A 26,740-nucleotide genomic window follows, 5' to 3' on the forward strand; every position below is an offset into this window, starting at 1 on the left:
GTCTGTGAAAAACATCGGACCGCACAAGGATGACAGCCGACTGACAGAATGGAGAAGGTGGAGAAACTTTGTTTTTTCTTTCCACCTTTGAGAAAAATGGATGCCACTTTGATCAAACTCTGATCCGAGTCTGATCAGAATAATTGGACCATTTTTCTTGGATGGAGAGAAACCGATTGTGTTCACCTACCCTTCAGTAGATATTTCTAGTGGAGAACACCTGTATAATATAGTAATTAAAGGGGCATGCCACAGCTATAAAATCGGAGGTACACAATAGTAGGAACCTAGAGCAGGTAGTGGAGTCGTTATTACACTATCTATCTATACCACATGGATAATAGCCAAACCCATAATGTAGTAGCCACCTCAGTGTGTATAGTTATGGACTAGATGAGACAAATTCACCGAGCTCAGGCTATAATTATAGTGTAATAATAATATTATTACTGCTAATACCAATAAACATTATAATAAGGATTGCCCTGTATGTAACAGTCACCTTTCACATAACAATGCTGGAGTAGAAGGCATGGCAGCTATGGGGAGAAAGAAGCGATGAAGGTTGCCCATCTCCAATCCTGTATAAATGTCGATGATAAGACACGATAATGGGGAAATTATCGCTGGTCACTAAGAAAGCAAGAAAAGGAGCAAAAGACAGAAAGGAAAGGGTAATCGTGAACTTTCAGTCCTGACGGATCAGATCCCCATTCTGTGACATGCTTATGTTACACCCTGCCCTGAGTGTATTCCTAGGTCCCTTCTCCCCACATGTGCACTGTTCTGTCAATAGGAAACAGATTTGAAACCCAAATTACTCACCGTTCAGCAGAAGATAAAGGAAACCCAGCAGCAGCAACTTCTCCCCCATATCTGAATATGGCGGTTTGAGCGTTTTTGGGTTCCTCATTGTTAAGACAGTCCCCGGTCCTGTGACACAATCATTTCACAAAACTGGAAGAGCCAGGTCTCAACCCTTTCCTGGTAGGCTGGAGAATGAGAGTTTGCTGATAGCTTGCACTGGAGTGCTCCCCAGCTCTCAGGTATGTGTAGGAACCAGTCTCACAAGTTATTCGACCCTTGTAGACAACACTCGAATGGAGAAGAATTAGTTAACGATGACTCAGACTTTGTGCAGGACATGTAAGACAGAAAAGGTTTATTTACATACAAGATAATGTCGCTGTGTATACAGCAGCTTAACATGGTCACTGAGAAGTGAGGACAGACTACGCAATACCTACACACAATACAGGGCCTAACACAAGAGCATGACTTCACATATGTGAGACGTACAGTAATTATTTGCGTTAGACAGCCCAGAGGAGTGTCATGCCGTAAGGAATTTGCAAGCAGGGGCATATTTATAGAGAATGCAGGGGTTGGGCCCAAAAGGTCCATTTGACCCATATGAGAAGACCAATTCTATTAGAGGACTGTCATCGTTGGCCGCCATGGGGCCCACGAGCTTCATGTTACGCCACTGATTACAATGCCTATTACCCCCCAACATCATGCTAGGAAGGAGGTCGTGGAAAACAATTGAATCACTAAGCCTTCAAGAATATGATGTCACAAGTAGGAGCTGCTCCAGTGAGCAAGAAAATCATGTAGGCCATCTTGACTAGGTAGGAACAAAACGATAAAGCTCAAAGAGGTCCTGGGTTCAAATCCCACTAAGGACAACATCTGCAAGGAGTTTGTATGTTCTCCCCGTGATTGCGTGGGTTTCCTCCGGGTTCTCCGGTTTCCTCCCACACTCCAAAAACATACTGATAGGGAATCTAGATTGTGAGCCCCAATGGGGACAGTGCCGATAATGTCTATAAAGGGCTGTGGAATTAATGATGCTATATAACTGAGTCAAATAAATAAAGAGGCTGATGAATGCTCAATAGGCCTTAGGATCTTTGCCAGGCTATGGAAATGCTGGATGATGACAATGTGGGACCAATGTGGAAGGCTCATGTTGAGGAGTCACAATGGAGGTCGGCAGGACCATTGAAAGTGGTTAGAGTAAGAATCGGGGGTTGCATGGTGTATGGATGACCGGATATTTCCTAAAAAGCATCTCCAAATTTTTTGTTGGTAAAGGCCCTGTTGTCTCACATGTTTAGGAAGTTTGTGTCATCAGACATGGGAGTAGACTGTGCCACACTCATAGGATCCACAACCTGCTGATACTGTAATATCTTATCACAGATGGGGATCCTCTAAGCCAAAATTGGTTTGGTGCTGGTTATAACTGGTGCAAAGTTATGGAAACTTTCCCATTATTCACCCATAAAGGGAATTTGTAATGGGACCACATGCAACCCAAATCTCTCTGAAGACCGGAGCCCCATTGCGTACTATTATCAGAGGACACATGTATGGGAATAAGGACTACCTCTAGTATGGCAGGTCAGCCTCTTGAGATGGATGCAAGCAATATTAGTGCGACACTGCGATACATGTATATTCCAGCCATATAAAGACAAGTAGGTCTGTTTGGTTACACAAGAAATGGCATTGGGGGTCTCCTGTGGCCCTCGGGACACAGGTTGTGCAGCCCTGTATTCTAGCAACATAAAAACTAAACTCCTGCAGAAAAAGTGGGTCCATACTATGAAGGACGCAAACATCACCAGAAGGACACAATTACAGTAACTAATAAAGGTGTTCATTTGGTTTCTGCTCATTTTAATGGGAAAAAATAGCGCGGCATGTTGAGCAGAATCTTTGACGGCGCCTCCTGATGGAAACTTCGATGTAGGTGTGAACCTAGCCTTAGATACACTTCTGTTCTGCCTATGCAGTCAGTCAGGCAAGGTGCGTGCGCTTTATGGCAGCTATAATGTATGAAAGTTAATAATAGAAAAGTCAACAGAGTATTACAGACTTCAGGAGCTGACGGAGTACAGACAGCCTCTCCCCAGAGGACAAGGAGTGGTAGGAGAGCTGCAAACGGAGCCTTATGTGTGGGTATTTCTGCTGTCCAGCCTTATCTAGACCTGTTTCAGTGCAGGAGCTTTCATCTCATGAGAGCTGCGGTGACCAGGAATGTCAGTATATTGTCCGCACCCTGTGATTAGGGGGACAACTGCAATATTTCCAGATTTTTTTATTTGTATAGTCACCAAAAAATAAAAGACATCTATCATTAAAACCTATAATGTAAAGGGATTGCCCAGTGAAGATAAGTTATCACCTCCAGACAGAATAGTTGATAAGTTATAGATTGGTGGGTGTCTGACAGCTGATATCTGCACCGATCGGCAGAATAGGGCAGCTTTATCCCCATTAGAATGGAGAGTCAGTGCTGATTCTTGACTGTAACCAAGTGCTTTTCCATGGGGCTGCCGAGTGCGTCTAAATTCTTCTAAAAAGCAAACAAAACACAACACACCAGAAGGCTTTTGTTGCAGGTACATAGATGGTTATGGATAGGAATTCTGCTCCATATTACAAAACCAACATTTCATAAAGTCTCCTTCACACGCTGAGGAGGAAAATCCTCGGCAGAAATTGGGCTAAAATTCACGGAATGTCAATAACACAATTTATTTTTTTTGCCAGAGCAGTTTTACTGTGAAATGCTGCGGTTCTGCGCTGGTGTTTGTTGTCTTGTTTCTATACACGAAGAAAGGGACTCAAGTGATGGCTAACACAAATCTTGGACAACCCCTTTAAAAAATGGATTCATGTAGCTTCCCTTAAAGGGTAAACCAGCTGAACAGACTTCCAGCCCCCTCTGCTCCATCACTCCAGGCCCATAGAAAATACAATCAGTGTACAGCAGCCTCCTGCAGCGGAGCCCAGTCAGGCTGTCAGTGCTGCTATTCCTAGTGGGAAAGGTCATGTGACTGATACATCCACTGGCTGATTGGCTGCAGCGGTCACACAACACAACATCTTGTCACCCGCACAGAACAGCAGCGCTGACATCGCTGGGACAGAGCGGTTGCGGAAGGCGAGTGTAAGCTGCTATTTCCTAAGGGGTTGGGGTGGTCTGGTAGTGGACAACCCCTTTAAGAACACGGATGCAAACGGAAATATGCACAAATGTGTCAAAACGGATACCCGTGATACTCTGTGCAGGCAACTACGTGCCCCTGTGAATAAGTGAAGACGCCAATACTATAATCAGCCTTAGTCTACACTCCTTTCCTTGCGCGCTGACTGACATTATGGCCGCCCGCCCCGCAACAGACGTTACCACCGGGCCAGGCAATCACACTCAGACTGCGCGTGCGCGGCTCTGATCACGTGACGGCACCAGGAAGTTCTCCACCGCCTTCTCCTCCTACGTCACTTCCGCCTTCTAAACCATCGCGAGACAATCTGTGAAGAAGAACGTTGTTTTGGTCGCAGGCCGAGGACCTGTCGGTCGCTGTGGCTGCTTGTCGGCGGTACGGAAGCCTGCAGGGGCCGCGCTGTTAGACGTCGCAAGTGGCTTCGTCCCCCAGAATGGAGGCGGCAGAAGAGGAAGACATCTGCAGGGTGTGCCGCTCGGAGGGCACCGCGGAGAAGCCCCTGTACCACCCGTGTGTGTGCACCGGCAGTATTAAGTTCATCCATCAGGAGTGCCTGCTGCAATGGCTGAAGCACAGCAGGAAGGAGTACTGCGAGCTGTGTAAGCACAGATTTGCCTTCACCCCCATCTACTCCCCGGACATGCCCTCCCGGCTGCCCATCCAGGACATCTGCACCGGACTGGTCACCAGCATTGGCACCGCCATCCGCTACTGGTTCCACTACACGCTGGTGGCGTTTGCATGGCTGGGCGTGGTGCCGCTGACGGCGTGCCGCATCTACAAGTGCTTGTTCACCGGCTCGGTCAGCTCCCTCCTCACCCTCCCCCTGGACATGCTCTCCACGGAGAACCTGCTGGCGGACTGTCTGCAGGGTGTCTTCGTGGTCACCTGCACGCTCTGCGCGTTCATAAGCCTGGTCTGGCTGAGAGAACAGATCGTCCACGGCGGTGCGCCCCTGTGGCTGGAGCAAAACTTCCCTCAGCCCCAGAACGGCGCCGGCCAGCAAAACGAAGCACAAGGCGCTGGCAACGTCGTGGTGGAAAATGTGGCTGCGGACCATCCCGCCATCCCTCCGGTGGAGAACGTGGTGGTGGGCGAAAATCCAGATCAGGCGGAAGACGAGGAGGAAGACAACGAAGACGACGCCGTTCTCGAAGATGCCGCCGACGTCAACAACGGCGCGCAGGACGACATGAACTGGAACGCTCTGGAGTGGGACCGCGCCGCGGAGGAGCTGACTTGGGAGCGGATGCTGGGCCTGGACGGGTCGCTGGTGTTCCTGGAGCACGTCTTCTGGGTCGTGTCACTGAATACCCTCTTCATCCTGGTGTTCGCCTTCTGTCCTTACCACATCGGACACTTTTCTGTAGTCGGGCTGGGATTTGACGGCTATGTGAAGGCCTCCCACTTTGAAGGTCTTCTTACCACCATAGTCGGCTACGTCTTGCTGGCCGTCACACTCATCCTCTGCCACAGCTTAGCCGCGGTTGTCAAGTTTCAGCGGTCCAGACGAATATTGGGCATCTGCTACATCGTAGTGAAGGTTTCCCTACTGGTCGTGGTGGAGATCGGCGTTTTCCCTCTTATTTGTGGCTGGTGGTTGGACATTTGCTCGTTGGAAATGTTCGATGCCTCTCTGAAAGATCGAGAACTAAGCTTTCAGTCCGCCCCGGGAACGACCATGTTTCTTCACTGGCTGGTCGGGATGGTTTACGTTTTTTACTTTGCATCTTTCATCCTGCTTCTACGAGAGGTGCTAAGACCAGGGGTCCTGTGGTTTCTACGAAATTTGAACGATCCGGATTTTAACCCAGTCCAGGAAATGATCCACCTGCCGATCTATAGACACGTCCGGAGGTTTCTGCTATCGGTGATTGTCTTTGGATCTATCGTGATACTGATGCTTTGGCTTCCCATTCGTATTATGAAGCACGTACTGCCGACCTTCTTACCGTACAACGTGATGTTATACAGTGACGCCCCCGTGAGCGAGTTGTCGCTGGAGCTGCTGCTTCTCCAGGTTGTTCTCCCGGCATTATTAGAGCAAGGACATACTCGACAATGGCTGAAAGGACTGGTCAGGGCTTGGACTGTAACAGTTGGCTTTCTACTAGACTTGCATTCTTATCTTCTTGGAGACCAAGAGGAGACTGAGAACCAAGCAAATCAACAGGCTGCCAATAATCCTCTTATCCGAAATAATGCCATCCCCGTGGTTGGCGAGGGTCTGCATGCGGCTCATCAAGCCATTTTACAGCAAGGAGGCCCTGTAGGATTTCAGCCATACCATAAACCAGTCAGATTTCCTCTCCGGATATTTTTATTAATAATTTTCATGTGCATCACGTTACTGATCGCTAGTTTAGTTTGCCTGACGCTCCCAGTTTTTGTAGGGCGCTGGTTGATGTCATTTTGGACTGGGACTGCAAAAATCCATGAGTTATACACGGCCGCCTGTGGTCTCTATGTATGCTGGCTGTCTATTAGAGCTCTAACTGTACTGTTCGCCTGGATGCCACAAGGACGTCACGTGATCCTCCTAAAAGTTAAAGAATGGTCACTGACAATTATCAAGACCCTAATCGTCGCCCTCCTTCTGGCCGGAGTTGTCCCTCTCCTCCTTGGTCTTTTATTTGAACTGATCATTGTTGCACCTCTCCGCGTTCCTCTGGATCAGACGCCACTTTTTTATCCATGGCAGGATTGGGCCCTCGGTGTTTTGCATGCAAAGATAATTGCGGCCATAACACTAATGGGTCCTCAATGGTGGTTGAAAACTGTAATAGAACAGGTCTACGCCAACGGAATACGCAACATCGATCTCCACTTCATACTTGGTAAACTGGCCGCTCCGGTCATCGCTGTGCTTCTGCTCTCGCTGTGTATACCCTACATTGTTTCTGCCGCCATTGTACTGTTGGTCGGTGTCACCTACGAAATGCAGAATCTAGTTCAGCGACGCATCTATCCCTTCTTGCTGATGGTGGTGATATTAATGGGGGTGCTGTCTTTCCAAATCCGACAGTTCAAGCGGCTTTATGAACACATTAAGAACGACAAGTACCTTGTTGGTCAACGCCTTGTGAATTATGAACGCAAATCTGGAAAATCTAAAACTTCGCCTTTAACGTTTCCTTCTCATTTGGCTCGGGAGTGAAGGGGACAGAAAAAAAGACTTTTTAATGCTGGAATCACATGCAGTTTTTGATGCAGGTTTTTTTTTTTTCTGAAGTCGAAGCAGAAAGGATAAGTACACGGATATGTGCACATGGGTCTTATACGCAGCGGATGTTTTGGCTGGAAAATCTGCTGTGTATTACTGTGGCAGTATTGAGGTTGAAATTTTACAAAATTTTGTTCATTCTGCAGAGAAAATCTGCAGTGTAAGTCGACAGACACTGTGCGTTTTGAATTTTGCAGCTTTTAGGCCGACTTCATACATCCGATATTCACGGTCTGTGAACAGACCAGCTACCAGTCTCCTGACCTGAACTCAGCATCATCAAAGGGATATATGAGACTGCTGAGTTGGGGTCAGGGGACCTGCAGCCGCTCTGTACTCGAACCATGTGTGAATCCGGCCCTATCTGCGAACTTCACTCTTTGCAATGCAAAGGATGAAATATGCAGCATTTCTAAGTCAAAATTTGCAGGAGATTAGTCCAATGTGCACATACCCAAAGGGTGGATCCACACGTTGGAGTAATTTCTGCAGCAGAGAATTATTTCCCATCATTTGAATGGGATTGTTTTGGTGGCAAGTGCACGGATTTCTGCAAGTTCTATTTAGATGAGTGGAATAAGTGCAGAAATTCCTGCAAAATGTCTGCCATGTGTAAATCCACCCTTAGGGTATGTGTGCTCACAGAGGTTATTTTAGAAGGTTTTGGAGTAGAAACTGAGCGGAGACTCCTCAAATCCTACTCAAAAGCTCTGCAAAAAGACTGTGTGCACCTACCCTTAGGCTGGTTTCACATAATTATTAGTAATGGTCTGAGCACGGAGTGACCACATATCTGCTGACCTGAACTCGGCAGTTTCATAGACATCATGTATAATGCTGTTGAGTTCATGTCAGGAGACAAGCAGCCAGTCTGTACTCGGACCCTCATTCAGTGATGTGAGAAATCGGCCTTAGGGTTGCTGCAGACGGCCATGCAAATTGGTCCGAGCATGGACTGCAGTGCATGGACAGGCTGCAGGTCCCCCGACCCCAGTGTGACAGCTTCATATATATCTGAGGCTGTGACGCTTTGGTCGGAAGACCCGCGGCCAGTCCGTGCTCGGACCGATTTGCGTGGACTTCTGAAGTCTATTCAGATTTCATCTAAAAAACTGCACCAAAAACTGCATGTGTGATTCCAGCCTTATGGTATACCTCCAGGAACTCCGGCTGATGATTTTTTTTTTTTTTTTTAGAGGAATGTATTAGCATTGGTGATTACAGCACAGTACTCTCATAATGTTAGAAGTTTGAAACTCAGATGCATCACCATTATCATCATTGAAATTGTGTGGACATTGTACACCAGAGTGGATAAATGTGAGATATCTAATGAAGTGTTTTTGTCAGTATCATTATTGTAAATTTTAAAAATGATATAAATTTATTAAAAACTGCAAAGCAGTGTGATATGACATTATAGAAGCAAATATATGGATATCACTAGGTAATAGAAAATGTAAAAAAGGAACAATCTGCTCACCTGTCCGAGTGCACGGCAAAGTGCTCCAGTAATATAGCACCAGTCCAAACGATACCCGGCACTCACATCTTAAAATAATTGCTTAATTGATCCAGTAGTATAAAAGGCACAAAAATGGTTCAACACAAAAATACAAAATTTAAAAATGCAGAAAGAAATATCCGCTGTGCTCCCGGGCAACATGTTTCACACCTGTTTCAGGCTTGACAAAGAACCGTGTAGGTGTGAAACATGTTGCCTGGGAGCGCAGCGAATATTTCTTTTCTGCCTTTTTAATTTTTGTGCTGTTGTGTTCAACCATTTTTTGTGCCTTTTTATACTACTAGATCAATAAAGAAATTCTTTTAAGATGTGAGTGCCGGGTATAGTTTGGACTATTGCTATGTATGGGTATTGCTGCTACGGATCAGTAAATGCTGAAAATCATTTTAACTTACACAATTAGCTCTGTGTACTGCTGTGGTCACTAGTCTCATCAATGGAAAATGTTATTATATGCAGTTTTTGCAAACTTAGGCTGCAGTGACATATTTTCTCGGACCCATAGAATTTCAGTGGTCCATACACTCATCGGTTTTAATGATGGATTCGTGTCTTTGGTTTGTGGGAATAAAAGCATGTTCTATTCTCATCTGTAGCCACGGATCAGAATAAGATCTGCTATGAGTCTTGTGGATTTCACACTTTGATCTGTAAATTTCACGGATGTGTGAATAGTTTTGTTCAATTCTATGCTTCAGTGTGCTGAGAAAATAGGACAGCATACAGACACGGATGTGTGAATGAAGCCTTACTCTATGGGCACATTCAGGCTAGTGTAATGCAGGGGATTTTTTTGCCCATATTACAGGCACAACACCCAGACCTTACTGGTTATCAGATCCAGCCTTAGAGCATCACAGAATACTACACTGTGTTCCAAATTATTATGCAAATAATATTTTCTCAGATTTTCCCAAATTACCTATATGAATTGCAGTCATTGTAATTTTCCAGTCAAATAACTATTAGAGTACAATTGAAAGGTTTTTGTACAAACTGCCTATGATAACAGTATATTTTAAAAAAAATAAAAAACTCAAACTGCACTCAAAATGCATGTTCCAAATTATTATGCACAGCAGAGTTTTCAACCTTTTCATTTTTTATAAAGAACAAAAAAATGGTCATTTTTTAAATTATAAGCATTAGCAGGTTATTACACACTGAAATCAAACAGTTTTCAACTTAAAACTTTATTCTAGGTGATGTTACATTTGCACATAGGACCCCTTGTTCGAAATGAGCTTCTGAACTCTCTCATTCATTGAATTTGTCAGGTTTTGGATGGTTTCTGCTTTAATTGTTTTGCATGAGGACAGAATACCCTCCCAGAGCTGTTGCTTAGATGTGAACTGCCTCCCGCCATCATAGACACTCCTTTTGATGATGCTGCAGAGGTTCTCAATGGGGTTGAGGTCAGGGGAGCATGGGGGCCACACCATAAGTTTGCCCCCTTTTATGCCCATATCAGCCAGAGATGCAGATGTGTTATGTGCAGCATGAGACGGGGCATTATCATGCATGAAATGATCTCGATGGTCCAGATGGATGGAGTGGAGGATGGCTGGTTGATGGACACCCCATGCAAACACGGCTACGGCGCTAACAAGGAGGAGGTGGAGTAATGTTTTGGGCTGGAATCATGGGGAGAGAGATTGTCGGCCCTTTTAGGATCCCTGAAGGGGTAAAGATGAACTCCATAATGTATGTTGAGTTTCTCAAACAGCACTTCCTTCCATGGTTCAAGAAGAAGAACCGTGTATTCCGCAGCAAGATCATTTTTCTGCATGATAATGCCCCGTCTCATGCTGCACATAACACATCTGCATCTCTGGCTGCTATGGGCATAAAAGGGGACAAACTTATGGTGTGGCACCCATGCTCCCCTGACCTCAACCCCATTGAGAACCTCTGGAGCATCATCAAAAGGAGTGTCTATGATGGCGGGAGGCAGTTCACATCTAAGCAACAGCTCTGGGAGGGTATTCTGTCCTCATGCAAAACAATTAAAGCAGAAACCATCCAAAACCTGACAAATTCAATGGACGAGAGAGTTCAGAAGCTCCTTTCGAACAAGGGGTCCTATGTGCAAATGTAACATCACCTAGAATAAAGTTTTGAGTTGAAAACTGTTTGATTTCAGTTTGTAATAACCTGCTAATGCTTATAATTTCAAAAATGACCATTTTTTTGTTCTTTATTAAAATGAAAAGGTTGAAAACTCTGCTGTGCATAATAATTTGGAACATGCATTTTGAGTGCAGTTTGAGTTTTTTATTTTTTTTAAAAATATACTGTTATCATAGGCAGTTTGTACAAAAACCTTTCAATTGTACTCTAATAGTTTATTTGACTGGAAAATTACAATGACTGCAATTCATATAGGTAATTTGGGAAAATCTGAGAAAATATTATTTGCATAATTTGGAACACAGTGTATAATGTTGCAACTGTTACCATAATACGGCCTAAAAATGTACCTGTATTACGCTCCTATGAAAATGGTCTAATACGTAACAATGAGCCATCCTACTGATTAGAGCAGGGAGCGACTGCCTAATGAATCCAGCGTGTCATTTTAGAAAGACAGATTTAAATGAAAATTGCAAAAAAAATGTTTTTTGTCAACTTAAATTATCCTTTATCCATGGGTTGGAGGATAACGTCCTGATTGATGGGGTCCATTGGACCTCTATTGATCTTAGTAAGTGGCCTCTAACTAGCCTCGTCTAAATGGAGCGGAGGTCGAGCATGCGCACCTCTGTTCCAGTCATTCTTCGTGTGACGGTCGGAGCTGGCACGCTGCTTTTCCCAGCTGTCCCATAGAGAATGAATGAAGTGGAGGGGCACATGCTAGACCTCTGCTCCATTCAGTTGGGGTTTTCTAGAGCACCGTTTTTAGGATCGGAGGGGGTCTCCTTATTTGGACCACCTAGTGATCGTGACATTATTTCCTGATCAAACACTAGCAATAACCCTTTCATTTTTTTTCTATGGAATGTAAATTATTGTTAAAAAACCTCAGAGCAATGAAATAATATTCACACTGATACCCGCGGTAAGTGTTCAGATGCCCACCTTGTTGCTTATGGTCTGTGCACCCTGATCCCCTTCTCAACACAAGGGAAAAGCGGCTCAGCCAGCCATGGGCTCCGGGTCACTGCTACCTTTCCTGATGGGTCACCTCTGCCTTTCCCTGGCATTTCGGATGTGTCAAAAGGGATTAGGAAGCACAGACCAATGAGGACGGGGCAAGTGTAGGAACGAGAACTGTGAGGGAATGGTGCAAGTCAGTGTTTTTGTTTTTTTCTCTGAGGCCTTCAAACAATAATCTTTATTCTCTGGGAAACCCTTTTAATTTAAAGCGCACCTGTCATCAGGATTGTGCTTAGTAAAGCACATACACTGCCAGGTGGGTGACATTACACTGAGTAAAATAATACTTTTGTTGATGAAATCCATCCCGTGGTTCTTTTATAATCTTCATTTTCATTCCTGAGATAATAAGATGCTTGTGCTTCGGGGCGGCCTGTGGGAAGCGCTCTATCTGATGCTCTGCTTATGTATTCCTATGTCTGCCTTCTGACAGGTCACTGTACCTTCAGTGACCTAGTTACTATTTTAAATACTGCCTGTGTAATTTGTGTCCCAAAACTGATATTTACATGCACCAAAATGGCCCCCGCGCATGCGCAGTAGCATTTCTTGGTTGCCGACAGATGCTTCTGTGCTAGCAGCACCATTTTGCCGGAGGAAAAAGAAATTTGCCTGCAGCAATATGGCGGGGGCCATTTTGCTGCATGTAAATATCAGGTTTGGCACACAAATTACACAGGCAGTATTTAAAATAGAAACCGGCTCACTGAAGGCACAGTGACCTGTCAGAAGGCAGACCACAAGATAAAGCCTCTTCCCCACAGGCCGCCCCGAAGCACAAGCATCTCATTATCTCAGGGATGAAAATAAAGATTATAAAAGAACCACTGGACGGATTTCATCAACAAAGGTATCATTTTACTCAGTGTAATGTCGCCCACCTGGCAGTGTATGTGGTTTACTGCACACAATCCTGCTGAAAGGCGCGCTTTAACACCAATGTGATGACGCTGAAGCAGATTTGATCACTTGTTTTTAGGTTCCATAAGTTTATCAGAACGCTTTGTCTTAAAGAGGATAACATATCGGCCTTGTGGAGTTTTTTCTTTACAAAAATGTGACATTTGTAAATAATAATAATTCACATTTAGAATATTTTCGTCCTCATTGCATTTTTGTCATAAAGCCAAGATAAGCCTGTGTTATAAATGGAAACCGTGATGCGGGATTTGTCGGTGAGAAACTGATCTCAAACTGCATTAGAGTTGATCACACAATGGAAATGCGATATACTCTAGAGATACAAGGTATGCTGTCAGATCAGGGGAGGTGTCTAGAGATACAGGGTATGCCGTCAGATCAGGGGAGGTGTCTAGAGATACAGGGTATGCCGCCAGATCAGGGGAGGTGTCTAGGGATACAGGGTATGCCGTCAGATCAGGGGAGGTGTCTAGAGATACAAGGTATGCCGCCAGATCAGGGGAGGTGTCTAGGGATACAGGGTATGCAGCCAGATTAGTGGAGGTGTTTTCAAAGAGGTGGTTTTCAATTAAGTTCCAACAATAAGTTTTTGGTGAGCGGTGTATTTTCACTGCTCAAAAAATTCAGCGTCTTACAGTTCCAGCAAAGTGAATGGGATTTATAGAAATCTCATACCCACTGTGTTTTATTTTATTATTTTTTTTATGCTGTGGAAATTGACCTGCGGTGCGAGTTTGAAATCTGCAACATGTTAATTTCTCTCGTGGTAAATGTGTTTTATTTTTGCATCCGCGCCCTCCCCATAGACTTGAATGAGATGAGGAAAATACGCAAATAAAGGCACATCTACTTTTCGTGCATGTAATCCGCACATGACTGAATCATTGTTTTATCAAATCCAAATACCAGAAAGTATCAAAAATAGCAGAAAGTGTGGACTAATATCTGGTGCAGGATATACTTCCCAGATCAGACACATTTTATACCTCTGCCTCCTGACTTTTCATTCCCACGTTAATTTTCCTCCTATAATAAAACGTAATCTGTGTTAATTAAATAATTAACCAGCCGTTTATATGTTCATGTGGATAAAGTGTGAATGACGTTTCACGATGGTTTAATGTTTAATCGACAGGTCACTGTGACACTGTAACATCCTGGATACCGGTGTATAATCTGATTACTATCGTGACTACGGGTCCATGTACACTGCAGGATTATCGTGATCGGCTGTTCCTAGAAGTACTAGTTTCTCGATAGGCGGCCTGTTCACACAGCACGATTATCATCCCATGAATGAGCAAAATGCTTCTTCGTCTGGTGCTGCTCAAAAGCCCCTAGTTTTCGATAGCGCATTGTCCTGTGTTAACAAGACTTGAGCTGCTGATAACAATGGCGGTTTGTGTGCACTGATCTATTACAGATCTTATAGTCTGCATTGGTAACAGCTTTCTGGCAGTGTAAAAAGGCTGTTCGAGGGAAATAGGTAGCAAATGCATGCTCCCAATCCATGGGCAGCGTGTATCAGACGACGGCTGCACAATTCCAGCAATGTATGTTTATTTCTGAAACGCTGCTGAGAAAAATGTAGTTTAATAGCTGCCCTGGACTGAGCCATGCTGCAGACTAGTAGGACACATGGGTCCCTGGCGGCTTCTTCCCACCCGCTGCCCTGAAGGGATGGGTCTCTCCCTGCATGCATGTATAGGGAGAGACCTGTCACTCCAGGGCAGAGGGTGGAAAGAAGCCGCTGGGGACCTGCCTGTCCTCCGACTAATCTCCAGCTTGGCTCGGTCGACGGCGGCTATCGGGCCACGTTCACACGTTTAGTATTTGTAAGCCAAAATCAAGAGTGGAACAATCAGAGGAAAAGTATTATAGAAATGTGGCGCCCCTGCGGGTTCAGTCGCCACAGAGGTACTGCATCTCACCCAGAGGTGTATTGCCCCACTCTCAGGTAAGGAGGGAATACTGCCCGGGACCCACCCACCTGCATCCAACACTACACTACTCCAGACCATCAGGCAGGGCAAGATGCACTGGCTTATGCTGAGCCCTGTCCCTGGTTGGAAGTGGGGGGAATCTAGAGAGGGGGAACCATGTAGTGGGTGTGGGTGGAGAAAGTAGTTCAGGGGAGCACCTTCAGTCGGAGTATAAGAAAGCAGGGAAACCATTTTGGGGGTGGTCAGACAGTCTGAGGAGAGAGTGTAAGGAGCAGGAGCTCTGCTCAGGAGGAGCGGGCCTGAGTGAGAGAGGCCCAGGAGGTGAGACTGACTGAAGAGAGGAGCAGGGAGGAAGGCTCCAGAAAGAAAGAGGGGATCCTAGCGGTACTGGAAGTGCTGGAGGCCACCCGTACACCCGAATCTACCAGGATGTGGAGGGATCAAGCCGCAAAGGGGACTAGCCCCTAACTATTAGGAATTACAACATTCAGCTAGAAGCTTGAGGCTTCTGCACTTTCAGGGTGTAGTTGCCACAGCCACAATTAATCGCCAAAAAGGTAGCCGCACAGGATCCAGGGAACTCCAGGTTGCCCGCCAAGGTCTGAGGTTACCAGCTTGGTACACTGATTGTGAGGCGCATGGCAGGAGGGTGAGAGCCAGTGCAGGAAGACGACTGAGAAGGCACACAGAAAGGGGTCCCGTTAAGTACTCCTGAAATATCTGAGGGATTGCTGAACCCCTGCCTCGGTGAACGCAAAACGACGCGGGTGGTGATAATTTGGCCGTTGTAACCAGGAGCAACGTGATAATCCTGCGTAAACCTTGAAGACTGCACCCCACTGTCTCTGTGAATTATTGCTTGGCCATCACCAGCCGTGCACTACACTGCACAACAACAGCTACCTCATCATTAACCATCACAGCAATGCCCTGGAGCTTAGCTTTACCTGTGGAGAGCTGAACCAACTCTGCTGCATTACCAACAGCTCCAGAGGACCTGCTCCGCAGCGGCGGCTCCATATAGCCGCATACCACAGGTGGCGTCACGAACATTTATATAAAAACTATGATCCCCTTTCAATAATCACCCTTTTATTGACCGCCCTGGGTCACGGATCGGGTCACTGCCACTGTGACATCCCCCAGCATCAACCGGCCCGGCTACCGAGTACTCCACGGCCAAGGGGGCGCGTCAGAAACACGTCACCACTTTTGTATTTATCACCCACTCCTGGTTTTGACTTATAGTGATGTAAAATATTGAACGTGTGAATGTGGCCTTTGAGATGTATTTTTTTTTCCTCTGAACATACATAGCTACAGGTGCGCAGCCGGTGTCTTGATACATGCCGCCAGTTGATCGAGCAGCATGCATCAGCTGTCGGGTTCCTTTTAAAATGTGACAGCTCCCCCAAACCGCCAGTATGTGTTTATTCTTACATTAATATCCTGCCTAATGAGGCCTTTGTACAGTATAAGTGATTGTAGTAAATGGCAAAAAATAATAGATTTTTTTTATTTCCAATACGCTAATTAGTTTTAGACTAGTTGAGGGGGCATTGGTTTCCCCAGACTAGTCGTTCCACTCACCATGTTATCACATCTCTGTGTGCGTGATCCCATGCTTTGCAGGAGCCGTGATTCCCGCTGGCACTCTGCAGGTTTCACTCATGCGTGTGACTTTCGTCATTTCATGTCAGTGCACACTGAAGCTAGGTATACGTCCCCCGGCTTCATAGGCGTCCTGCACACGTACATCATGATGAAGTAACCTGCCATCCATAGAGGAGCCGAAGACCAATAGCTGGAAGGAGAGTACTGATTCTTAGGAGGACTAGTCTGGAGAAATCAACGCCTCCTCTACTAGTCTGACACTAATTAGCATTTCGGAAACATTGTACAAAGGCAGTGTTAGGCAGGGTATTAACATAAGAATAAACATACTGTTGGGTATGGGGTAGCAGCCAGGTTCGCTTTCAGCTTCATTTACAAAAACTGACTGGCAGCACTAACTGACTGCCGATCAGTAATTTGTTTGCTGATTGGAGGTCATTTTGTGCCGCTGGTCGCTTTCTGTAAATGAACCTTTAATTACTAGTTTATATCATGAGCTTGAAAAAGATAATTGCTTACAGGTAATTGGATTTTCCCGAACCATGACAGCACCATCCCGAGAGAGAGAGTATCCGCCTCCAGGAACACGAAGCCTACTGAAATAAAAGGCGGTACCTCTTCCTTACTCCTTAGTGTGTCTACAGAGAATAGGAGGTAGCTGCATCATTAACACATATTTATACACTACTCACAAAAAGGTTAGGGATATTTGGATTTCGGGAGAAAACGTAAACAGTTTCCGCTCCAGTGATATTTTATCATGACAGTAAGGCATTTAAGTAGAAGCAGCAATGGTGATTTCCTCATCTCAAACAATTTATTGAAACAAAAGCCAACAACAGTGGTGGGTACACCCCCCAAAAACTGTCAATGTCTCAATAACTTGTCATGTGGCCTTGAGCATCAATTACAGCTCGACAACGACGTCTCATACTGTTTACAAGTGGAGTTATTGTCTGTGGAGGCATGGCATCCCACTCTCCTTGAAGGGCGGCCCTCAGGTCATTGAGCTTCTGGGGTACAGAGTTACGAGCCTCGACACAGCGACTCCACTGATCCCATACAGTGAAGGAAATAATTATTTGATCCCTTGCTGTTTTTGTAAGTTTGCCCACTGACAAAGACATGAACAGTCTATAATTTTAAGGGTAGGTTAATTTTAACATTGAGAGATAGAATATCCAAAAAAAATCAAGAAAATCACATTGTATAAATTAGATAAATTTATTTGAATTTTGCAGTGAGAAATAAGTATTTGATCCCTCTGGCAAACAACACTTAATACTTGGTGGCAAAACCCTGGTTGGCAAGCACAGCAGTCAGACGTTATTTTGCAATAGACTTCAATGCAAGTCGCATGCGACGAGACTTGGCTGTTTAATTTATAGCAATCCAGAGCTCTAAAAATTGTGGCGTGCTTCAAGTCGCAGAAATGTTTTTGTTACGTAACTTTGTCAAGAATTGCTGTCGTGCAACAAATGTCGCCTTGTAGCCCCAGCTTAATACTGGATTTCCCCTATAGCGGCCCCGACTTAAAAACAGTTGTCACTAAGGCCATGTTCACACCTTTCGTATTCTGCCTGAATTTAACCATGTATTCTTCACATAACACCTGACAATTTGCTAACGTCTTCAAGCCAATGTGAGTGAATGGGATAATATATACTCCATTATATTGCATCAGAACAAAGATCCGTGTGAAATAAAGGAAGCATTATTTATTTTAACATTCGCAGCATTTCTATTATTCCACATTGAAATGTCATAAAATAGTGCCATAAATGTCAATGTCCCTGCTCAGATCAGTTGGTAAATCTGCAACAGAAATCAGAACCCGCTCGTCACAGAAGTGACCAGTTATTTTTAATAGAGCCCCAGAGAAGCTATAAAACCAGCTCACGATCCTATACAGAACTGTTACAGATCACCATAGTCTACAGCAGAGCTGGGCAAAGTGCGGCCTATGGGCCACATCCGTCCCTCTGGCTGGTCCAGTCCGGCCCGTGGACAGAGACAGCAGAAGAGCTGAGAACAGTGGCCCAGGGGCTGCAGCATGCCCTCACCCGCCGCCCCAGGATGCAGACAGCGGTGAATGCAATTAGTGAGGGGGCCATAAGCTCCTTCTTCATCCCAACCAGTATGTGAGACAGCAGACGCGATGACGTCACTACATCGTGTCTGCTGTGCGGAAAGTCAGTGCACCGGAGATTGGGCTATGTGGGGGCTCATATTGTATATAGAGAGGCTATGTGGAGGCTCACACTGTATATAGAAAGGCTATGTACTGTATATAGGGAACTAATACTGTATATATATGGGCTATGTGTTGGCTCATACTGTATATAGGGGGCTGTGTGCGGCCTTATACTGTATATATAGATGGGCTATGTGGGGTCTCATACTGTATATTTGGGGTGTGACGACATAGCTTTTCTTCTTAATTATGCCAGACAAATTCAGTAAGCCAGGAGCTATATGTTTTTATCTTCATATTGACTTTTGCATTGGTGTTCTACTCTGACTGATTAACACATACTATTGTTTGAATAATCCTGAATGTTGACACCTGAGTTGAGATGTACTGTAACATATTGTCTGCAAATCTTGCAAGATAGAGACATGGAGCGATACTGTGATAATATGCTGATTACGTATTATACCAAACCATGCAAGTTGATTAAATGCTCAAACAATGAGTTATGAACCCCCTTCCACCTTGATTCCTGACTCTTGACCTGTGAATAATGGCTGCAAGGACAACTGTGATCTATAAAAAAAGGGGTCTCTGCCTCTATTCTGTGTCATTCTACAGCATGTCAGTTTAGGAGACTTCGGCCCCAGCTGGAGGAATACAGATCGGCTCCATTGCTGAACCCTTGAAGAATCCAGGTTGGGACAATCAGGTCACCTGGACCCAGACTTCACTGCTTCCGGCTAGTTTCATAAGCTTGTCGTTACCTTCTCTCTTTGGGGGCCCGCCAAAAGCGGGGTGCCACTGGTGGGGGTAGTCAGCCCTGGAAACCCCAAAATCGCAGCTACTCTATTCTTGGCGGGCCAGCGGAAGGTTAAGGACTGTGTAATGTTACACCATCTTGGGTACTTGCTGGGACTGTTCTATGTGTTTATTGTCCGCTTTGTGGTTCAATAAAGTATTGCCACGCTGTTTTACCTGCACCCTGTTGTTTGAGTAGTGTTACGCCCACGGAAGACCCCGTGTCTTCACAGGGGGTTGTATGGATCTCATACTGTATATAGAGGGGCTATGTGGGGGCTCATACTGTATGTAGCAGGCTGTGTGGGGACTCATACTGTATATACTGTAGGGGGGCTGTGTGTGGGCTCATACTGTATATATATGGGCTATGTGTGGGCTCATACTGTATATAAGGGGCTATGTGCGGCCTTATACTGTATATATGTGGGCTATGTGGAGACTCATACTGTATATAGGGGGATATGTGGGGGCTCATACTATATATAGATGGGCTATGTGGGGGCTCATGTTGTATGTAGCGGGGCTATGTGGGGGCTCATACTGTATGTAGCGAGCTGTGTGGGGGCTCATACTTTATATAGGGGGCTATGTGTGGGCTCATACGATATATAGAGGGATGTTAGCATACTTAATTCTGCTCAATATTAAGTGATATGACTATAAAATAATAATTGTTTTTAATTAGTTAATATTAATATTGAGCAGAATTCATTTTAACCTAATGGTTCGGCCTCCACAACAGTTACGGTCTCTCTGGAAAATTAATTGCCCACCCCTGGTGCACAGTAAAATCCCAATATCATCTAGACTGGTTTGAGTGTGTCGTCATTGCATTCTTGGTCTTCTATCCTTTGGATTACGATATCGGAGAGAATGAAGACACAGGACAGGATGTTTGTGTCTAAACATACTCTAAACTTTATTACAAAACACAGGGCTAATATACACCCTGAAGGCAGGAAACGGATTTGCCATATATGGTTCGATTATACAGTTTAGCTGAACAAGCGAAAAAAGCTAGTTTCTGTATGCTTTAAAATATTTAATTAGACGTATCTGGTTAGCAAGGCCATTTTATCTTCTTGCAAGAACACATTATTGCTACAAGAAGACACATCTGGCCAGGGAGTACATGTTATCTTCTTAGCAAGGACACGCTATTGATACAAGAAGGAACATTTCAGCTTGCTGTTGTTTTGACCTAAAATAACTGTCAGACTTATATAGCATAGATGGGGCCTTTAAACTTGAGGGACTCCATCTTCTGCTATAACATTCCATCCTTTGTTCCTTCATTTATCAATACGAATCTCTATGTTTTCTTTTAGTACAACGCTGAATACACATTAGAAAAAGCTTAAAAACCAAATAAACCGCAAGACACATTAGCAAAACCTGTAAAATAGCTTGTACTATACCAGCCAACCACCCACCGATACCTTTAAACCAATTTGCGGGATTTAGAAAGGAAAATCTCTGTGTGGAATTATTGGCCAAAGTATCTGAACAGTTCACCCAAAAGTTTATCTCTTCCCATGAGACTGGAACAGCGAGAAAGGGTATGCTAGTGGACGTCACAGGGGCATGTGTACATATCCAACAATTAGCAATGGTCTGCTTTTGCTTCTTTAGTCCATCGATTAGAGCAAGATGGTGTTTAATGAATCTATTGTCGTCTCCATCCATGGTGCCTAACCTAGTCCATGCACCTGTGGTCGCAAGTATGCAGGTAAGTATAAACAATGTCATCATTCTTTGTCCGCTGGTTCTCCTAGTATCTTTTTGCAATGGGACGCGTGGATCCAGGCCTCTTTTCCCTCTAGCTTAACGGCTGTATTTGTGGTCAACAGAACTTGAAAGGGTCCGTCAAACCGTGGATCTAGACTTTTCCTCACGTGTCTTTTTATAACCACCCAGTCTCCAGGTTGCAGCGTATGGCTGCTACAGTCTTGATCTGGATCTGGAAGAGAACTGAAGACATTATCATGTACTTGCTTAATCTTTTTGTGTAAAGCCCTTACGTAGGAACTTAGCACATGGTTGTTCATTTCTAATGCTTGCTGATAGAAACACCCTAGGCTGGGTACGTTGCCAAACAATATCTCATATGGAGAGAGTCCAGTCTTTCTATTGGGCGTGTATCTTACTGAAAACAGAGCAAGCGCTAAACAGTCCGGCCATGGTTTTCCTGTCTCAGCCATGGCTTTCTGAATTTTTAATTTCAATGTCCCATTCAGTCTTTCCACTTTTCAACTACTTTGTGGGTGATATGGTGTGTGGAATGCTTGTTGAATTCCTAGAGCTGACATGACTTCATTCATTATTTCACCTGTGAAGTGTGTACCTCTGGCACTCTCAATTACCTCTGGTACCCCATACCTGCAGACCACCTCCGCAAGCAGTTTCTTTGCGGTTGCCGCAGCCGTGGCTTTGGCAATCGGGAAAGCCTCTGGCCATCCTGAGAACAAATCAATACAGACCAACACATATTCCCATGATCCTGACTTTGGCAGCTGAATATAATCAATTTGCAGTCTCTGGAATGGATAGAGGGGCCGGGGGGTGTGTTTGGGTGGTGTTTTAACTACTCTACCCTGATTATGTGTTGCACATATCATGCACCCTTGTACCAGGTTTTCAATACAGGTGGAGAATCCTGGTGCCACCCAATGTTTCTGCATCACACTCATCACACCCGTTTTAGATTGGTGTGTCGGCCCATGTAGTATCTGGGCAGCTGCTGGGTACAGTGCCCTTGGAAGGCATCGCCGTGTCCCTTTCCCCCATACCCCATTTGCTTCATTCAGGCATGCACCTTCCTTTAACCACTTATCAACCTCCTCCATTTGAGCCTGAGCCTGCATTTGGGATAAGATGTCCTCCGACACAAAGGGGTTTTTAGGGGCACTTAGCTGACGTACTGTTGACCCTTGTTGCGGCTTACAGGCTGCTGTTTTTGCCGCTGCATCTGCCATCGCATTACCTCTACTCACCTGGTCGGTGCGTCTGGTATGTGCTCTTACCTTTATGACAGCTACTTGTTTGGGTAGTTGCAGTGCATCAATTAACTGCTGGACCGCATCAGCATTCTTAATGGGGTGTCCTGCTGCCGTCAGGAAACCTCTTGACTTCCATATTGGACCAAAATCATGCGATATACCGAATGCGTACCTAGAATCTGTGTAAATGTTAACAATACTACCTTCCGCTAGTTTACAGGCCTCGGTTAGGGCCCTAAGTTCGGCTTCTTGAGCCGACTGGTGTGGGAGCATTGGTTCTGCCTTGATTACTGCATTGAGGGAGACAACTGCATATCCAGTATGGAAAGTACCTGAATCGTCCTGATGACGGGATCCATCTACAAAAAATTCAAAATCTGCATTTTGTAATTCATGTTCAAATACAGTAGGTAAACCTGCCGTTTCTTGTGCCATCATTTGTACACAGTCGTGAGGAACTCCCTCTCTTGGATCTTCCTTAAAAAGCACAGTACCTGACCCCTCCTTTAGATCCGAGAGAGGTAACAAAGTTGCTGGATTCAAAGTAGTACACCTCTGTAAAGAAACATTGGGAGGCATTAACAGTGCACATTGTAACCTAAGATGACGTGCTGCTGAGAGGTGAGCGGATTGCACTTGGTTCAATATAGTGTAGACATCATGAGGTGTTAGCGCGGTGAGCGGGTGGTCAAGAACAATGTCTGCGGATTTATGGAGTAATAGTCCAAAAGCATGCAGAGCACGTACGCAGGATGGTGCACCTCTGGCTACCGCGTCTAATCTGCCACTAAAATAGGCAACAGGTCTCTGATTGTCACCATGTGATTGAGTTAAAACTCCTGCTGCATGTCCAGCTTGTTCATGAAGGTACAGAGTAAATGGGAGCTCATAATTAGGGGTACCCAAAGCTGGAGCGGCCAAAATACGGTTCTTGAGAGAATAAAAACAGTCTATTGCCTCTGATGTTAGTACAAAAGGTGTTGGAGTAAGACAGTCATAGAGGGGCTGCATTAAAACAGAGACGGCATGAATCATAGTTACATAGTTACATAGTTTATAAGGCCGAAAAAAGACAAGCGTCCATCCAGTTCAGCCTATTTTTTGTGCACTGCAGCTATTCCGCAGTGTTGATCCAGGGGAAGGCAAAAAAAAAACAACATACGGTATAGGCCAATTTACATCATTGAGGAAAAATTCACTTCCCGACACCAATCTGGCAGTCAGATTAAATCCCTGGATTAATTAACTAAGCATAAGATGTAATTTTATTGTTCTCAAGAAAGGCATCCAGGCCTCTCTTGAACTCATTAATTGAGTTGGACATCACAACTTCCTCTCTCAGAGAGTTCCAGAGTCTCACGGCTCTGACCGTAAAGAATCCCCTTCTATGCTGGTGCAGGAACCTCCTTTCCTCCAGACGCATAGTGTGCCCCCTCGTCTTTGTCACCATCCTTGGTATAAACAGGTCATGGGAGAGATCTCTGTACTGCCCCCTGATGTATTTATACATGTTTATGAGGTCTCCCCTAAGCCTTCTCTTTTCCAACGTAAATAGGCCTAATTTTGACAACCTCTCTGGGTATTCTAGTCCCTTTATTCCCTTTATTACCTTAGTCGCCCTCCTTTGTACCCTCTCTAGCTCCAATATGTCTTTCCTGAGCACCGGAGCCCAGAACTGTGCACAATATTCTAAGTGCGGCCTTACCAGCGCTTTATACAGAGGAAGAACAATGTTCTCATCATATGCCCCTATTCCTCTTCTGATGCATGCCATGACTCTATTTGCCTTCGCAGCTGCTGCCTGACACTGGGCACTCCAATTTAATTTGCTATTAACCAAGACGCCCAGGTCCTTCTCCATGTCAGATTTCCCCAACGGTTTCCCATTTAATATGTATGGGTGACTGCTGTTTTTCTTTCCCATGTGCATGACCTTACATTTATCGGCATTGAACCCCATTTGCCATTTTTTGGCCCAACTCCCCAATTTATCTAAATCCTCCTGTAGCTGTGCCCTATCCTCATCTGTATTAACTACTTTACAAAGTTTAGTATCATCTGCAAATATTGCTATTTTACTATGCAACCCTTCCACTAGATCATTAATAAATATAATGTCTGCAATAGGAAACAAGTCCAAGAAAAGTTCTGAGGGCTGCAACATTAATGGGGACGGTGAATGCCTGTACTGCTTGTTTACGTGCATTTGTCAAATGACGAGCTCCTGGTTAATGCAATGTCCCAAAAAGGTGACTGAAGATTTACAAAACTGAAGCTTATCTTTCGATGCCTTGCAGCCAGCGCGATAGAGAAAGAACATAAGCGATATAGTTGCACTATGACATTGTTTCCTGGAGGGGGCACAAATGAGCAGGTCATCGACATATTGCAAAACAACGATATGTGGTTCAGACCATCCCTCCAGTATTTCCTGCAGACTTGCAGTGTACATTGTGGGTGAATTCTGGGCACCCTGTGGCAACACTGTCCATGGATATTGACTACCCTGGAATGTGAAAGCAAACAGGTACTGGCAGTCAGGATGTAATGGTACACTGAAAAATGCATTTGCCAAATCGACTACTGAAAAGCAAAGAGAGTTAGAAGGTATCTGTGACAGGAGAGTACGCGGGTTGGGCACAACTGGTGTTAGAAGTTCTGTGGCTTTGTTAACCAACCGGAGGTTTACTGGGAACAGGGGAGTGTTGCAAGGGGACTGGGTTTTGACTAGGACTCCTCTGTGTAGTAATTTTTGGACTTGCTGGGCTATGGCATTCTCCTGAGCCGAGCTAAGGGGATACTGCCTCTGTTGAGGTAAGATTGCTCCTGGTTTTAATTTTACCATTACAGGTTGAACTCTTAACCTACCAACATCTGTTTTGTCTGAGGCCCAAAAATCATGTGGTACAGGATGCTCCAATATCGGGGGAAACTCATTTGTCTCTTCTATGCTGGCAATATCTAGTGACATAATTTTGCAAAGGGTACTTGGTTTTAAACCTGGGGTCATGGTGACAGTGCCATCGGGATGATACTCAATATGTGCTTGTAATTTGGACAACACATCATTTCCCAATAGATTACATTGGCCTCGGGGCGATACTATGAGCTGGCTATGTACAGTAGCTCCTTGAATTTGCAGGGGAATTCTCTTAGTGACAGGGAGCAGGACAGACGGGGAATTGAAGGGGGTGGCAATGACATGATGTGAAAAATCAGTGTCAGTATATGGCCAATCACCTTGCGTAATTACTGAATTGTCTGCCCCCGTATCTACTTGGAAATCGATTTCATGTCCCCCTGGTAGGTTCACCTGCACTATACAACTGGGAGTTGGGGGTAAGGAGATGAGGGGGTTTATGTGCAAGCTACCCTCATCCTATGGGGGCGTTGTTTGGTTGGCTGAAGGACCCGTACTCTGAGCATTTGGATACGGGTTGGTCCTACAGTTCTTTCTAAAATGTCCTGGCTTTTTACATCCATAACACAGTTTCTGTCCTCCTCCTTCAGTCCGTCCTCTGCCTCTGTTGTTTCTGGGGGTCGTCTCTACTATATTTATTCTGGCAACTCTTTTTGCCTGCGCTATGTCATGCTGTGCCCCCTGAGCTATTCTAGCTAAATCTTCTGCCTTCACTGATCTCCAGTCCGGTCTACTTGCTTTTACCTTCTCTGCAATCTCTTTCTTTAGTCCATTCATGAAAGCACTTGCTAATACCCTCTCACTAGTCTTATTCCCGGGGTTGAACCCCATTTCTGACCAGGTTTTCTTTAGTGCATAGAAATAATGCTTAGGATCTTCCTCCTTCCCTTGCACTCTATCTTCTAGTGTAACTTGCTTTTCTGCTTGCCTGTCTTGACATGCTTTTACCAACGCTGCTGCGAATAGGACTCCAGCTGCTGCATCATTAGATTCTGCATCTACGGGTCCGGTCCTATTGGCATACTGTTTTTTTGTCTCATCTATCAACCTATCATAGCGGGCTTCATCTTCATCTGCCAATTTTCCCTTAATTACCCCTAGCAGATCTATTCTAGTGGCATGGTACGTATCCTGTATGGTGGTGATCATTCTAGCGAAACCATAGGGGACTGGGATGGGTCTGGCAGCTGGGAGATCAGTGCCAACTTGTCACGGGTGTGTTGCCACGAAGATCGTCACGAGTACACAGCCTGACTTCTCGCAGCTGACTTGTTGGTGCTTTGTGTTTTCTCGGCAGTGAAGGAGTTAATTCTCTCTCTCTCTGGGCTAGCTGAGGTCCAGCCTCGCCCAGCTGCAATCAATGCTTCGTTAGTGAGACTCCTTTATATTCCTGCAGGTCTGTTTGTGAGGTGTCGGTGAAAGCTT

The 26,740-nt window shown here is 45.0% G+C and overlaps 3 protein-coding genes across 3 annotated transcripts in view; 2 read left to right on the forward strand and 1 right to left on the reverse strand.

Annotated features, from left to right (window-relative positions):
• LOC141273389 (disintegrin and metalloproteinase domain-containing protein 9-like) overlaps nt 1-1,103 on the reverse strand; it is a 141,993-nt gene extending 140,890 nt beyond the window's left edge. Inside the window, exon 1 of the mRNA XM_073685150.1 lies at nt 826-1,103. Within this exon, the coding sequence (XP_073541251.1) occupies nt 826-913 (88 nt within the window). The 5' untranslated portion in view covers nt 914-1,103. The remainder of the gene's footprint in view (nt 1-825) is intronic.
• Nucleotides 986-26,740, forward strand: part of CUNH10orf88 (chromosome unknown C10orf88 homolog) — a 46,841-nt gene continuing 21,086 nt past the window's right edge. Inside the window, exon 1 of the mRNA XM_073685151.1 lies at nt 986-1,046. The gene's annotated coding sequence lies outside the window, so the exon portion shown is untranslated. The remainder of the gene's footprint in view (nt 1,047-26,740) is intronic.
• On the forward strand, nt 4,080-7,783 carry MARCHF6 (membrane associated ring-CH-type finger 6). The gene has a single exon (XM_073685149.1). The coding sequence runs from the start codon at nt 4,453-4,455 to the stop codon at nt 7,174-7,176; it is 2,724 nt and encodes a 907-aa protein (XP_073541250.1). The 5' UTR covers nt 4,080-4,452; the 3' UTR covers nt 7,177-7,783.

The sequence above is a fragment of the Phyllobates terribilis genome, unplaced genomic scaffold, assembly GCF_046119375.1.
Source record: "Phyllobates terribilis strain yellow unplaced genomic scaffold, ASM4611937v1 Scaffold_5__5_contigs__length_657084704, whole genome shotgun sequence".
In the NCBI taxonomy this organism is placed as follows: Eukaryota; Metazoa; Chordata; class Amphibia; order Anura; family Dendrobatidae; genus Phyllobates; species Phyllobates terribilis.

Bases quoted from the DNA above. Each gene is read 5' to 3' on its own strand.
- MARCHF6 (XM_073685149.1), top strand. From the start codon at position 4,453: ATGGAGGCGGCAGAAGAGGAAGACATCTGCAGGGTGTGCCGCTCGGAG.